This window comes from Anabrus simplex, chromosome 1, assembly GCF_040414725.1.
Source record: "Anabrus simplex isolate iqAnaSimp1 chromosome 1, ASM4041472v1, whole genome shotgun sequence".
NCBI classification, from domain to species: Eukaryota; Metazoa; Arthropoda; class Insecta; order Orthoptera; family Tettigoniidae; genus Anabrus; species Anabrus simplex.
In genome coordinates this window covers 1,497,747,587-1,497,760,726 of record NC_090265.1, presented here as the reverse complement: position 1 = coordinate 1,497,760,726, position 13,140 = coordinate 1,497,747,587, and the positions used below count along the sequence as shown (strand labels likewise).

The 13,140-nt window shown below is 39.4% G+C and overlaps 1 protein-coding gene across 2 annotated transcripts in view; it reads left to right on the top strand.

Annotated features, from left to right (window-relative positions):
- The first annotated feature begins 367 nt into the window (after positions 1-367).
- Positions 368-13,140, top strand: part of Iru (E3 ubiquitin-protein ligase Iruka) — a 371,072-nt gene continuing 358,299 nt past the window's right edge. For both annotated transcript variants that reach the window (XM_067137986.1, XM_067137985.1), the window contains exons 1-2: positions 368-492; positions 865-972. In XM_067137986.1, coding sequence (XP_066994087.1) covers positions 409-492; positions 865-972 — 192 coding nt within the window. In that variant the 5' untranslated portion in view covers positions 368-408. The remainder of the gene's footprint in view (positions 493-864; positions 973-13,140) is intronic.

The window sequence follows — 13,140 nt, the reverse complement described above, 5'->3', positions numbered from 1 at the left end:
ATCATTCTATTTCTTCTTCTGTTCATGTTTACCCAAATCGATCTGCTATCACCAATTCGAATCAGTATCTCTTCATTCGTTTTTCGATCTATCCATCTGTCATAGGATATAATGTATTAATATTCAGATGATGCTAATTGTGTTTGTCAACGGTAGTTAATTTTTGGTCAAAATAAGATAACAGATACTGAAGCTTAATTGGTACTCTATTATATGTAGTGATGATTTTTGTCTCCCGGTTCCTTTTACTGTTTTACGCTTTGTTACAAAAGAGTTGTTTGAAGTTCTCGGGTTGAACTATCGATTTTGCTCTTGCGTGTGAAGAGCACTTATGTGGTTTTATGCAAATTACTCCTGATCGTTTTAGATCAAAGTGGCAGTGAAAAATTAAAGTAGAATCCATCAGCTATGGCCGAAGCTGCCGTTGAAGACTCTGCAATTTCTAGATTTTTTTGTCACAAATGTAGTGTTGAAATTCCTCGCGTTTTACCGGTAAGGAACATCGATATTTTTGACTGTTGGATAAACGTGTCGGTGTGACCTTTTCGTCAGTATTGCTAGGCCGTGGTGAAATGTTTTGATCTTAAGTTTGGCAGTGATTGCATATTTTTTAATGTTACAGGTGCTTGTACTGCTAGTTATGTGGATGCTACTGGCTATCATTTGATAATGGCTTGAAGTTGAAAATTGTCCTTATTAACTGGCTTTCTTTTAAGCGTGATTCGTGTTGTAGTTGTCTTCTAGTTTGACGTTACATGTAACAATGTAACTCTAACATGCAAGTGATAAGTGGTCTTGTTTTCCTTTGGTTGTTCTTTAATAGTGTATAATAAATGATTTTTTGGATGATTTTACTGTTCGTAGGACTACACATGTCCCAATTGCTACTGCGGTTTTATCGAGGAGCTGGAGGCACCTCCAGACCTCATGGATGATAGTGATTCTGAAATGGAAGATGTTGCCCCTCTTGATGTGAGTAAATGTCATCTATACAATGGGATTTTGTGAGCTGAGCAGTTTTCATCTTTGTTTGTGAAAAATTACGGTTCCTGGAAAGATGCTACCCGTTTGACATTTTTAAATGCAAACCAATTGTTATTGCTTGGTATTTTCTGGAACTGAAGGCTACTTTTTAGTATCTGTAAGATTGGTAGCAGTTCCTTGCTGGAAATGGAGATAAAGATAAACTTACCAGTAGTTGTGACAGTTGTGTTGGAATATTTCTTGATTTCCTGGTACTTTGGAGTTCATCAGTCTTTTTTCGCGGATATGGCGAGATAACTACCAGTTCATATGTTTAAATACGCGACATCACTGTTCTATTTTTGTGTAGAGTACTTACAATAGCAAGCATGTTATATGTTATTATTTTCTGTGCATATTGAATAGGCATGAACCAGTTGCCTATTCTAACATCCCTTTCGTTTCATGGATGGTTTGAATAGAGGTGCGAATATTGTCTCTTGGAACACTTTCATTGGGGTAGATTGTTTACCCGGTTGTACTTCTGTACTTGGTATGCAGATATAGGAAAGAGAAAAGGCATAGAAAGATGTGTAGCAACACCTTAAGAAGCAGAATGGAGAGATCATACCGTTATGCTTGCCAGGGACCCACCATCATCAGTAGAGGAATGAAAACCAAAATGTATGATTCAGCAAATCAAATTGCAACCATTTTGTGTTTTGCTCTTACGGTATCCGGCCATGTTCCCTAAAATCTCAAACGAGCTTTCATCATGAATTCGGTAAAAAGTAAACTCGTATCCTCATCCTGAGATAGTGCAACTCTTTTCAGGCACAACACCATTGGAGGTGAGCTGCATGTACCATTTCAACCACATATCAGCCCACCTGCCATTCTTAAATTTCTGGCAGTACCGGGAATTGGACCCGAGCCCCCAAGGACGGCAGCTAATAACACTAACCGCTATGCTACATAGGCAGACATGTATGAGGTAAAAATAAGTCTGTCCAGACCCAGGGTTTGGTCACAGGGTTCTAAGAGTCCTATACGTCGCTTCATGTCATAACCGGGGGACTTGTGCCTCCAGAGGTTATGTGAACGAATATTATCCATCGAATTCCATGATTATTTCTGTCTTAAATCAATGATAATAATTGTCGTAAGGTAAATCAAGAATCAAATTAGGTGAGGTGTAATAAATATGATTATAAGGAAGTAGAGGTTACGCAAATCTCACTTGAAATTCCTTTCAGAAGAGTGGTTCGTTCATTGCAATGTCTATGAACCCACCAACCCATCCCCAAATGTACATTTCTTTTTATAACCAACTAAAGAGCAGCACTCGCCGTTCTCCATTGCTGAAGTAGCTAATTGGATTCCTATTGGCCAGTGTAAAATGGGATGTGACGTAATTCTTGTCTATAATAATTAGATTCCATTATGAGCCCCAGCAGAATAAAAGCAGAAATAAATAGATGTGCTTCTATCGCCCTAAACCAATCTCTGTCATGAGAACAGTGGGCCTGAATCCCTTTGAGAGGCTTTTTTATATGGCCGCTACGCATACTGTCTGCATGGTAAGAAAATTGTTATAATTCACCTTTTGAATTAGTGCTTATCTTAGTTCCTAAGTTTGGCTCCATGGCAAAATTGTTGGCGAAACTATAGGAAGCGGTTAGGTTTAGTAACACGAGCCACCGCTAGGTGGCGCACGCCAGTTCACTGTCGCCCTAGTAGCGCTGAGAGGAACGACAATACTGCCTACTGTTGGTTTGATATGGCTATACCTTTCTTTCTTGCCGTGCAGACAGTATGCACCGCGGCGATAGAAAAGAGCCCCTCCCTGTTTTCATGATAAAGATTGGCCTGGATGTTCAAAGATAGGTTACAACTACTAAACTACCTTTTTTCTTGCCGCGCGGACAGTATGCGCCGCAGTGATAGAAAAGAGCCTCTGGAAGGGAGTGTGGCAATGGTTTGTAACAAATTGTAGAGTTTGAGGGATGTTCCACCATGCAACACATTACAACAATTTATTCAATTATAAGAAGACCGGTTTCAACTCCATGGAGTCATCATCAGTTCTTGGTGAAAATTAAATTAAGGGGAAACTGATGACAATCATCATAATGAAAAATCCATGCACCTATAGATGGTTGCTTGGAAATACATCATTGAGTTTATAAATATTACCTAGAAATGTAACATACGCTTGGCAAGGAGAACTTGGAGCTTAGAGAGTTCCCAATTCTGGCTCTAACAGTCTTGTGTTCGTAGAACACGGAACACTGGAATTACATGTACTGGATTGAAAATATATACAAAACACAATAAGGACACTTAAAATGGTGTGTAAAACTTGGCTCTCTAAGAGCATTCTTGGATTTGACAGTCCTGTTTCTGTCTGAAAAAGATTGGATGAAATACACACAATGAACCAAAATGTATAAAGACAGATCTAGTCTAAACTGTCGCGCGTTCATGTACACGGAACACTGGGAACACTTGTATTGTTTGATAACACACTCGTTCAAATGAAAACACTTATAACCATATGAAATATTGGCGTTACAAGAACGTTTATGTGTTTGACTGTCCTGCTTCCCCTGACTAAACTAGTGAAATAAATATACATTCAATGTTAAAGATAAACAACTTGGTATTTAAAGTTCTGGTTTTTGGTTTCAAAAATTGTCATGTGTTCGTGGAACACAGGATAGAACTGCTGGTCCTGCTTCTGTCTACTGGAAACTAATGCATTAACGCAGTTGAAATTAATTGATTGAAAGTTTATACACCAATGCGAAACACTTGGCACTTTAATATTCTTGGATCTGAGTAAAATATCGTATGTTTACACAGCTTGGCATAGACTTGTTGAGCAGTCTTGTCACAATCAACCAGAATATGTGAACCTTTTAAAAAAAAACAAAGACTTGTTGACTGTTACAACCACACATCACATGAAACGTTTGAACAGCTGAAGTAACAAATTATTGGCCTCATCCTAGGTGGAAAATTCTAAATTCCCATGGAGAGATATTTTTCACTAATAGAGCATGTCAAAAATATATCAGATGTAAGGCTTTTCAGGCATTTGTTCTATTAACCAGCGTCCCGTCTTAGGTCTGACACTAGACTCATCAGAGTGGGATGTGTCAGACCCCACCCACTGACGCTGGGGTGTATGCAGGTGAACTTATCAGAAGCCCTAATAAGAGGCACAGTCCGATAACCGCATACGAGAGACAAATCTCCACAATGGTATTATTGCCCGCCTAGCAATTCCGAATGGCCTGAAAAGCCTTACATCTGATATGTTTTTGACATGCTCTATTGGTGAAAAATATCTAATTTCCTCCATGGGAATTTAGAATTTTCCATTCGGAATTTCCATTTAATATGCCCCAGACTTTATATATTGGTTGTATGGGTCATTTACTTAATGTACTGTGATATGTTGATCTATCATAAAGTTTGATGTAAGAAATTATGAATTTGAAGTGACTATTTTGCCTGAAATATTGGTGGCTCATAGGCTTTTGACCATAATAACTCCTGAGTTACTTGAATCTATTTCAGAACTCTGGACATGTGGAGCATCCCTAGGCATTATTTCTCTTACAAGTTGTACCATTATGTTTTGTATTTTCATTGTTAGTAGTTTGACAACTGCTATCTTTATTGGTATGCAGTACTATCATTTCAATCCTGTCATCCTTCTAAGGAAACTTGTAGGTTTTTTTTCAGTAGTGCAGTTTCGAGCAGGTTCTTTATTCCCAGGGCAATATTTCTAGCTGGAGTTCTGCCAGTTCTGATACACTTTTCAGTTGACATATAACCATATTTATTCTGCAGTATTTTACGTAATTTTATACTTCTTCACTATCTCAAGTAGCTTTGTTTTTCAGAAGTAAATACAGATTCCAATTCTTAAGTCTTCATTACATTGTCACTTAGGTCGATGAGCTCACTAAATAAATTATCTATAGGCTACATATAAAAAATTTGATGTATTCTGAAAGAAAATATAAAAGAAGACTGTACAAGTGGAATATATGTTAGGTTTCTGCAGAATATCTCTTCCTAGAATTAAATTTATAAAGCACTGTAAATATGTTTCAACAAGAGTTGCGTAAACTGCCGAGGGTTAAATTTGAAATCCTAGACGGCATTTCATCAGCCATTATGCATGACATCACTTCCTTTGTGATGATAATCGCATGGCCTCAGCTACGTGTGTAGACATTTTAATTTGATGTCATCTGGCTGTCTGCTTGTCAGTTTGTAAATTTCAGTATTCCATTTTACTTAAGGTCTACTAGATGGCAGAGTAAACCAAATTTTTTAGGCATCTGTGGCTTTTGTACATTTGCCTTTGTGATGTACAGGCTGTATTGTAGCTCTGATGATGTCACACTGAGGTGAGCAGTTTCATCTGTCCGACTTGCACATTGCAATTGTATCGTGTCTGTGGACTCATAAGACACTCAAGAAATATTCACAGATGTTGAATTTATATAATGGGTGAGTTCATTAACATTGTGAGCGTTCAATATCTTGCAAGTTAGACATATATTATCATTACGTGTTCTAGGATTGGGGCACTAGCATGTAACATAGAACTTCACAAGATGAAATATATGGATGTTCCCTTATAAAAGGCTTTTAAGGGCAAGGTGTGTTTATCGCCATGCTGGAATACCACCTTCTGCCCCCAGAGGAAACTTACTTTGACCAAACAGAGAAATTTTGTGCCATTACTTACAACCCTCTGCTCAACACTCACAGACATTGGATGCATTTTATGAAGTATTCCATCACTCCCATAATTCAATGCAGTTATACGTGATGGGTAACTTTGCCTCGTTAATTATTATTATTAACAAAATACATTGCAAATGGGAAATATCCCGGTGGCAATGGTCACTTACAGTAATGTAATAATAAAGTAAACATAATTACCCAACAACAAACAACAAGAGTACAACACCGAGCTCGATAGCTGCAGTCGCTTAAGTGCGGCCAGTATCCAGTATTCGGGAGATAGTAGGTTCGAACCCGACTGTCAGCAGCCCTGAAGATGGTTTTGCATGGTTTCCCATTTTCACACCAGGCAAATGCTGGGGCTGTACCTTAACTAAGGCCACGGCCGCTTCCTTCCCAGTCCTAGACCTTTCCTGTCCCTTCATCGCCATAAGACCTATCTGTGTCGGTGCGACGTAAAGCCAATAGGGGAAAAAAAAAAACAAGAGTACAACAAGAAATTCCATGGAAAGAAAACATTACAAGAAATACTGTTAGTTTAACATTCTAAATCCAGCATCATATAAAAATTCACACACAACTTAAGTATTTCCAGTACTTAACACTATGGCTTACAGTACTATAGGTTGTTTGAGCTTACTACTAGCATAACACAAGTGATGATAATGTAAACATAACTACCCAACAACACCAACAACAGCAACTGGAGCACAATAAGCAATTCCACGGAAAAAAAAAAAAATTGCATGAAATCTTGCATTCTAAATCCAGCATCGTATAAAATTTCACACAGAACAATTTCCATTGCTTAACACTGCGGCTTACAATCATATAGGTTGAGCTTACTACTAGCTTAACATTATAATGATAATAAAGTAAAGTTAAAAACATAATTACCCTACAAGAACAACAACAACAAGAGTACAACAAGCAAATTCCTGGAAAGAAAATATTACAAGAAATACTACTAGGTTAAGTTAAAAAAATTCTAAATCCATCATCATCATCATCATCATCATATACAACTTAAGTATTTTCTAGTGCTTAACGCTATGGCTTACATTACTATAGGTTAAGCTTACTACTAGCTGAACATTACAAGTGATAATAAAATTAAAAACATAGGTAATTACCCAACAACTACAACAACATGAGTACAACAAGCAATTCCCTGGAAAGAGAATACCACAAGAAAAACTACTAGTTTCACAATCTAAACCAAACAGAAAATCACAAATTCAGTGTCTGTAATTTACAACTTTTCACTTTACACTAGCACTAATAGTCTTCTTAAATGACTTTATACCGGAAGGGAATCTATCAAAGATTTGCCCGTACATGCTAACTTGTTAAGGAGGATGTCGTGGCACAAGATTGAATGCCTTAGCAAAATCAATTACTATTGCATCAATCCTTCACCCACTGTCGAGCTTATCCGATATATCTTGACATATGGAAACAGAGCTGACTTTTGCTGGAGAAGCCTTCGCTAAAACCATGCTGCCCCTTAGATATCATTCTAGAAGAGTCCCATTTTAACTCTCCCTGTGGGTGGGGGCAGTAGAATAACATCCACGATATCTCCTTCCTGTCGTAAGAGGCGACTAAAAGGGGCCCCAGGGGCTCTGAATTTTGGAGCATGGTTTGGTGACCATAGGACCCTTAGCTGAGTCCTGGCATTGCTTGCACTTACTTTTGCCAGGCTCCTAACTTTCATCTATCCTCTCCGACCTCCATTGGTCAACTCTTGTTCTTTTCTGACCCGAATGGCATTACGTGTGGTGCCTAGGGAGTCTTTCATTTTCATGCCCTTCGTGGCTCTTGTCTTCCTTTGGCCAATACCTTTTTTCGAAGTGTCGGACCCCTTCTGGTTTTTCTGATTAGTGTTAAAAGGAGGATGGTTGACAAGTTGTACTTTTAAAACAGTAATCACCACCACCTCCAATTTTAACCTCAAATAATCTACAATTAATTGCTCCATTTGTTTGCATATGATTGATGTCAAACTTACCGGTTTGTGGTTATTAAAGTCGCTCTTGTCACCCCCCCTTTGTGAATAGGAACTACAATGGCCGATTTCCAACCTTCTCTGGAACCTTCGTATTGTTCAGTGAAATATTGAAGATTCTTATTAAATATCTTAGGATCGCTTCACCCCCCTGAGTTTAAGTGGCTCTCCAGATCTGGCCTACAAGATTTACTACTTCTGAGTTTAGAAAGATGTTTTACACAATAATGAAGCTTTAATTTGGAAATCATTATTAGTTTTTGGAAAATTGTCCCTGAATAACTGTGCCGCTGGATTAAAAGCCTTTCCGTAGTGCTTATTTAATGCTTCCACTTTATCCATATCTGTTACTACTTCTGAGTTTAGAAAGATGTTTTACACAATAATGAAGCTTTAATTTGGAAATCATTATTAGTTTTTGGAAAATTGTCCCTGAATAACTGTGCCGCTGGATTAAAAGCCTTTCCGTAGTGCTTATTTAATGCTTCCACTTTATCCATATCTGTTGTCGCCAATAAATCTCCTCCTATACAAAGAGAAGGAACTGACTTGTTCTCTCCGTTCAGTCTTTGTGTATATTAAAAAAAAAAAAGGGTTCCAGGAATTTCGATTTCCATTTAGGATATTCAAGATATTTCTCTTCAGCCATTTTCTTTTCTGCTAGCAAAAGTTTCACCAAACTTCTGTATTCTGCTTTGCATGCAGTGTTATTTCTTCTTTTGGACGCTGTCCTAGTCTTAAGTTTCCTAATAGTCACGGTGTAGTACGGCGGATCTGAATTTTCCCTATTTATCCTTTTGGGAACGAATTTATTCAGTCTAGTATTTAAAATGGTTTTGAAGTTCTCCCAAATGTTGTCCATCCCCTTGCCCTTCTTTAACCATTTAGTATGGCACAACCTCAAAAAGTTTTGAAAGCCTACGGAGTCTCCCCTTGCATAACACCAAATAGTCTGAGAAATTCTCACATGCCTCGTAGTACAAGTTTCCCAAGAGAGATAGAATATCACTGCACTGTGGTCACTAATTGCCTAAATTACGTCACAAGATATAACTATGTCATCCGGTCTGACTAGAAAAACATCTTAAAGTGCTCGTTTACATGTGTTCTTTGTAACGACTTGGGAAAAGCCATTATTCCACACTAATCTGGCAGGACGTAGTGTTTACGGTTCACTATGTCTTCTGGTATGGGCTAGAGCAATATTGTTACTTTCATTGATCTGTCTCAGCTTTATCCTTGGCTTTGACAAGATGAAAGTGACTGAGGTATGAGCGATGCTAGTAATGCCATTCCTAATGCAGCCAGTCCCTGCTATGAATGGTATGAAAATGTTGCTCATAGGGTCAGTTGGTGCATGCATTTCAGTGGGCTTGGCAGACTGATATGTAATATCAACTTCCGGCTCTGTGAGGAAAGCAATGGGAAACTACCTCACTCCTCATTTCCCTAGTACGCCTCTTCAGTGATGCCTAGGCCATTTATGACAGCTGATGGCGGAGCTTGTTGAGGATCCAACCAGCCTTCGGGCTGAGGACCAAACATACATACACTAAGTTAACTGCTTCCTGCAATAGTTCCCCCGTAGTTGACCCAGCCCAGTTTACCGACGGTAGGTTTAGATCCCCTGCAATTATAGTTCTTTTACCTTAGCTTATATTTGCAAATGTCAATTCTGAAAGACTAATGATCTTGTTTAAACCTGATTTCGGCGGGCTTTAAACTCCAATAATTACATATTTTGTTTATTGGGTGCCTAATGTACCTCCATTCCAATTATTTTGCAGTCCTCGAGAACACATTTTTACGTACCACTGAGCTCTGACCTAACACAAATGAAAATTCCCCCTCCTTTCGACCCTCTATCCTGTCTAAACATTAGAAATTTTGACCTGAATATTTCTGAATTATATATATTATCCGATAACCAACTTTCCGTTCCTACAATTGTATCAGGGTCACTTGCATCAACTAAGTTTTCGAATTTTGCGATTTTATTACCAATATTCCCGGGTTTACCTTCAACAGTCTAAGAAACTTACCTGATCTGGGATCACTACCTCTCGCAATAACCTGTTGGTGGCACCATTGTTATTGTAGCTGCATTCAATCTGCTCCCGTCATGGATCGTCATACGGCTGCCCGTTCTGCGCAGTCGTCCATTTGGGTGGAAAAGGACTCGGTAACCCTCGAAAAGAGTTCACTTAGTCTCGCGACTCCTCGCTGGTTCAGATGAAGTCCATCCCTGCTGATGTCCCTGTCATCGATCCAACTGTTGCCAAGAGTGATCCGGAACTTTCGGCCACCCACTGAAGCTCTTCGTTCAATCGGCCAATCTTCTTCCATGATACATCTGATCATCCCCTTAGTATAGCACTAATTACAACATTTGCCTTCGGGAACTTTTTCAATGTCGAGTTCACTAGATCAAAAATGTCCCTCATTATATATTCAGTCCGTTTCCTACTTAAATCATTAGTTCGTATGTGGAGAATTACTACTTCAAAAATATAAACTTAATTGTTTTTCCATATTGAACTCAGATTAGAGAGATAAGTTTTCAGTAGGGTTCAACCTTTTCAGTACAAATTTAGATAACACTGTTTTATACTATACAAAATTTCATATATGTCTCAGTGTAAATTTTAACAAGTGTAACAAGCCTGTCAAAGAGAACGTGGTTTGAGATACACAAACGCGTATTTCCACGTGGTCCATGGTCAAAACCTGTACCACTATTGAATAGATGTTGTTGATAACTTCTTATACAACTTGTAATTTATATTGAAAAGGGTGAACCTTACTAAAAACTTATCTGTGGAATTACTACGGTATGCGCCAAAATATACAGTATTCATTTTCGTGCAGTGCGCATGCGCACGCCTGAGCATCTGCGTGTTGTTACATCGCCATGATGAATTGTTAGTTGTGTAAAGAACGTTGTGCTCTGTGATTGGAAGTGGCAGTGGATCTCACGACGGAGGAAAAAGTGTTCATAGTGGAGTATTATTTTCATTCGTACGGAAGTTAGTGGCGGAACAATATCGTGAACACTTAGTTATGCTCTCTATTGTTAGAAAATTTCGTCGTATGGGTAGTGATTTTGTCAACGCAAGGGAAGGTCTGGTAGGCCAGTAACTGTGTCCACAGATGAAAATCGTCCTCAATCAGGTGTCGCAGTCTCCAAAGCGAAGTCTTTGGCAAACAGCCCTGAAATTAAACATTAGCCCTACGTCACTTTGACGATTGTTTAAAGACGTAGGTGGATTTCCGTACCGAATACAGGTTGGGCAACGATTGACGGAGCACGATAGGCATGTAAGGGTGGAATATTGTGCACGATTTTTGGACATGGTGTACGAGGATCCAGATTTCTTGTTCAACGTGTGGTTCTCTGACGAAAGTCACATTAACTTGGACGGTTTTATCAGTCGCCAAACAACTCTCTTTTTTGGTTTCGAGAAGCCGCACACTAGTCCAGAAACCGCTACATAGTGTGCGTGTGACGATTTGGTGTGCAGTGTCAGGAAATGGTGTGCTAGGTCCGTATTTCATAGAGAATGATGATGGTGCACCTCTTACTGTTACCCAGGAATGCTGTAGAAACATAGTGATCAGGCCGTTTATCCAGGATCTAAGAAGGTTTTGTCGTGCCAGTAATAGACAGTGGTTCCGACAAGACGGGGCGACCTGCCACACTGCTCTACAGACTATGGCTATGCTGCAAGAAACCTTTCCAGGACGAGTAATTTCCTGCAGGGCTGAGTTCCCCTACCCATCACATTCCCCCGATCTCACACCACTTGATGCTTATGTGTGGGGAATGTTAAAGGAGCAAATTTTCAATTGTCCAGATCCATCCAAAGCTGTGCCTTCATTACGTTAGAAGATCATCTCGTTCTTTGGGACTGTGCAGCAACCTTTGTTCCAGAATATGTTGGAAAATCTACATGATCGTTATGAACACTGCCTACAGCGGTATGGAGCACATTTTGAGCATTTACACTATCATCTCGATAAGTAAGATAATGACAATAAGATTAACATACTTTCCAGTACTGCATATTTTGGCGTATACTGTACTTCCTCATTCCCACCTCATTTGTTCTGTATTTTCCTGTTCAGTTGTTTCGCTCGCATTCTCTGTATGCACAACACCGACTTATTTTCCTGTCCTATATGCCGCATGAAAGAATCGCCTATCACCACACAATTTACAGGTTTTATATTCTCCATGAATGAATGTGTGCCTACAATTCTCATATAACTTACACTTCTTTTGTAGCTCTGCAATCATGAGATGTGCTTCATTTAATTCCCGTTGTAGTTCATCAATTTTTGTTTTGTCGCTAATCACATTTCCATTCATGAAACACTTGCTACATGCCATCCTTTCCTTATCACTGTGTAGGGCCTGTAGCTTACCACACTTGAAATGAAACCACATTCCACACGTGTCACACTTAGCACCAGATCTTTAAGTTCCTCTTACACTCCACACACTTTACGTTCACTACTTCTTCTGAAGCTGGTTGAACAGGACTCAGGTTTAACTCCAAGCCTCCTATAACAAGTAATGTGGTTGCAGGTCCGCATTCCAGCACGCACTCCGCAGCCCCCTGCCTGCTTGCCCATCACCCGATTGCTGTTCGCCAAGCTGATAATGAAATACCCATCGCTGCACAAACATGTCTGCTCCCTTCAGCAATCAACTAGCAACTCTGGAACGTAACAAGAAAGTTATAACCTTGAATGCGTTGTGGGTGCCAACAGTGTGGGCCAATGGGACTGCATCCCACTCACTCCCTTTTGCAGGCTTTCTGCTAAACACCCCTGATGTGTTTAGACCAATGTTTTTTTAACTAGCCGGGACGTGTGCAAACCACTGAAAAATCTGTATATGTTTCTTATTTCTTTCACCAGTTGGTAGCATGTATCGACACTCCTATTGGCACTCTCCTCAGCTAACAATGAAGGAACATCACCCGGTTCTGAACCTCAATCTCTACTGCGCGAAGCGCCTGACTCTGCTTTTGGGTGAATCCCTCCTAGGGTTGTACCATATTATTTTAGGAGAAGTAGGTTTAAAATGTGATCAAAGCACAGCAATTCTTTTACTCTTTAACAGTGAGGTTCTGCAGTTTCAATTAGTTTTGACAGACTGAAGAACCCCACAGTTTGGCCTATAGATTAAGTCAAAACTGAAAAGAAATGGCTTTCACTATAACAAATTGTTTTGCTCATCGGTGTAACTATCATCATCATCATGATCATTTCCCAACTCCAGTTTCCCGGGTGTGGTGTACAAACGCTTGCCATCTCATTCTGTCTTCATACATCTTCTGATCCAGTACATCCTCTCTCCTCCACATCTGATCTTACAGTCTCTATCCAACGTT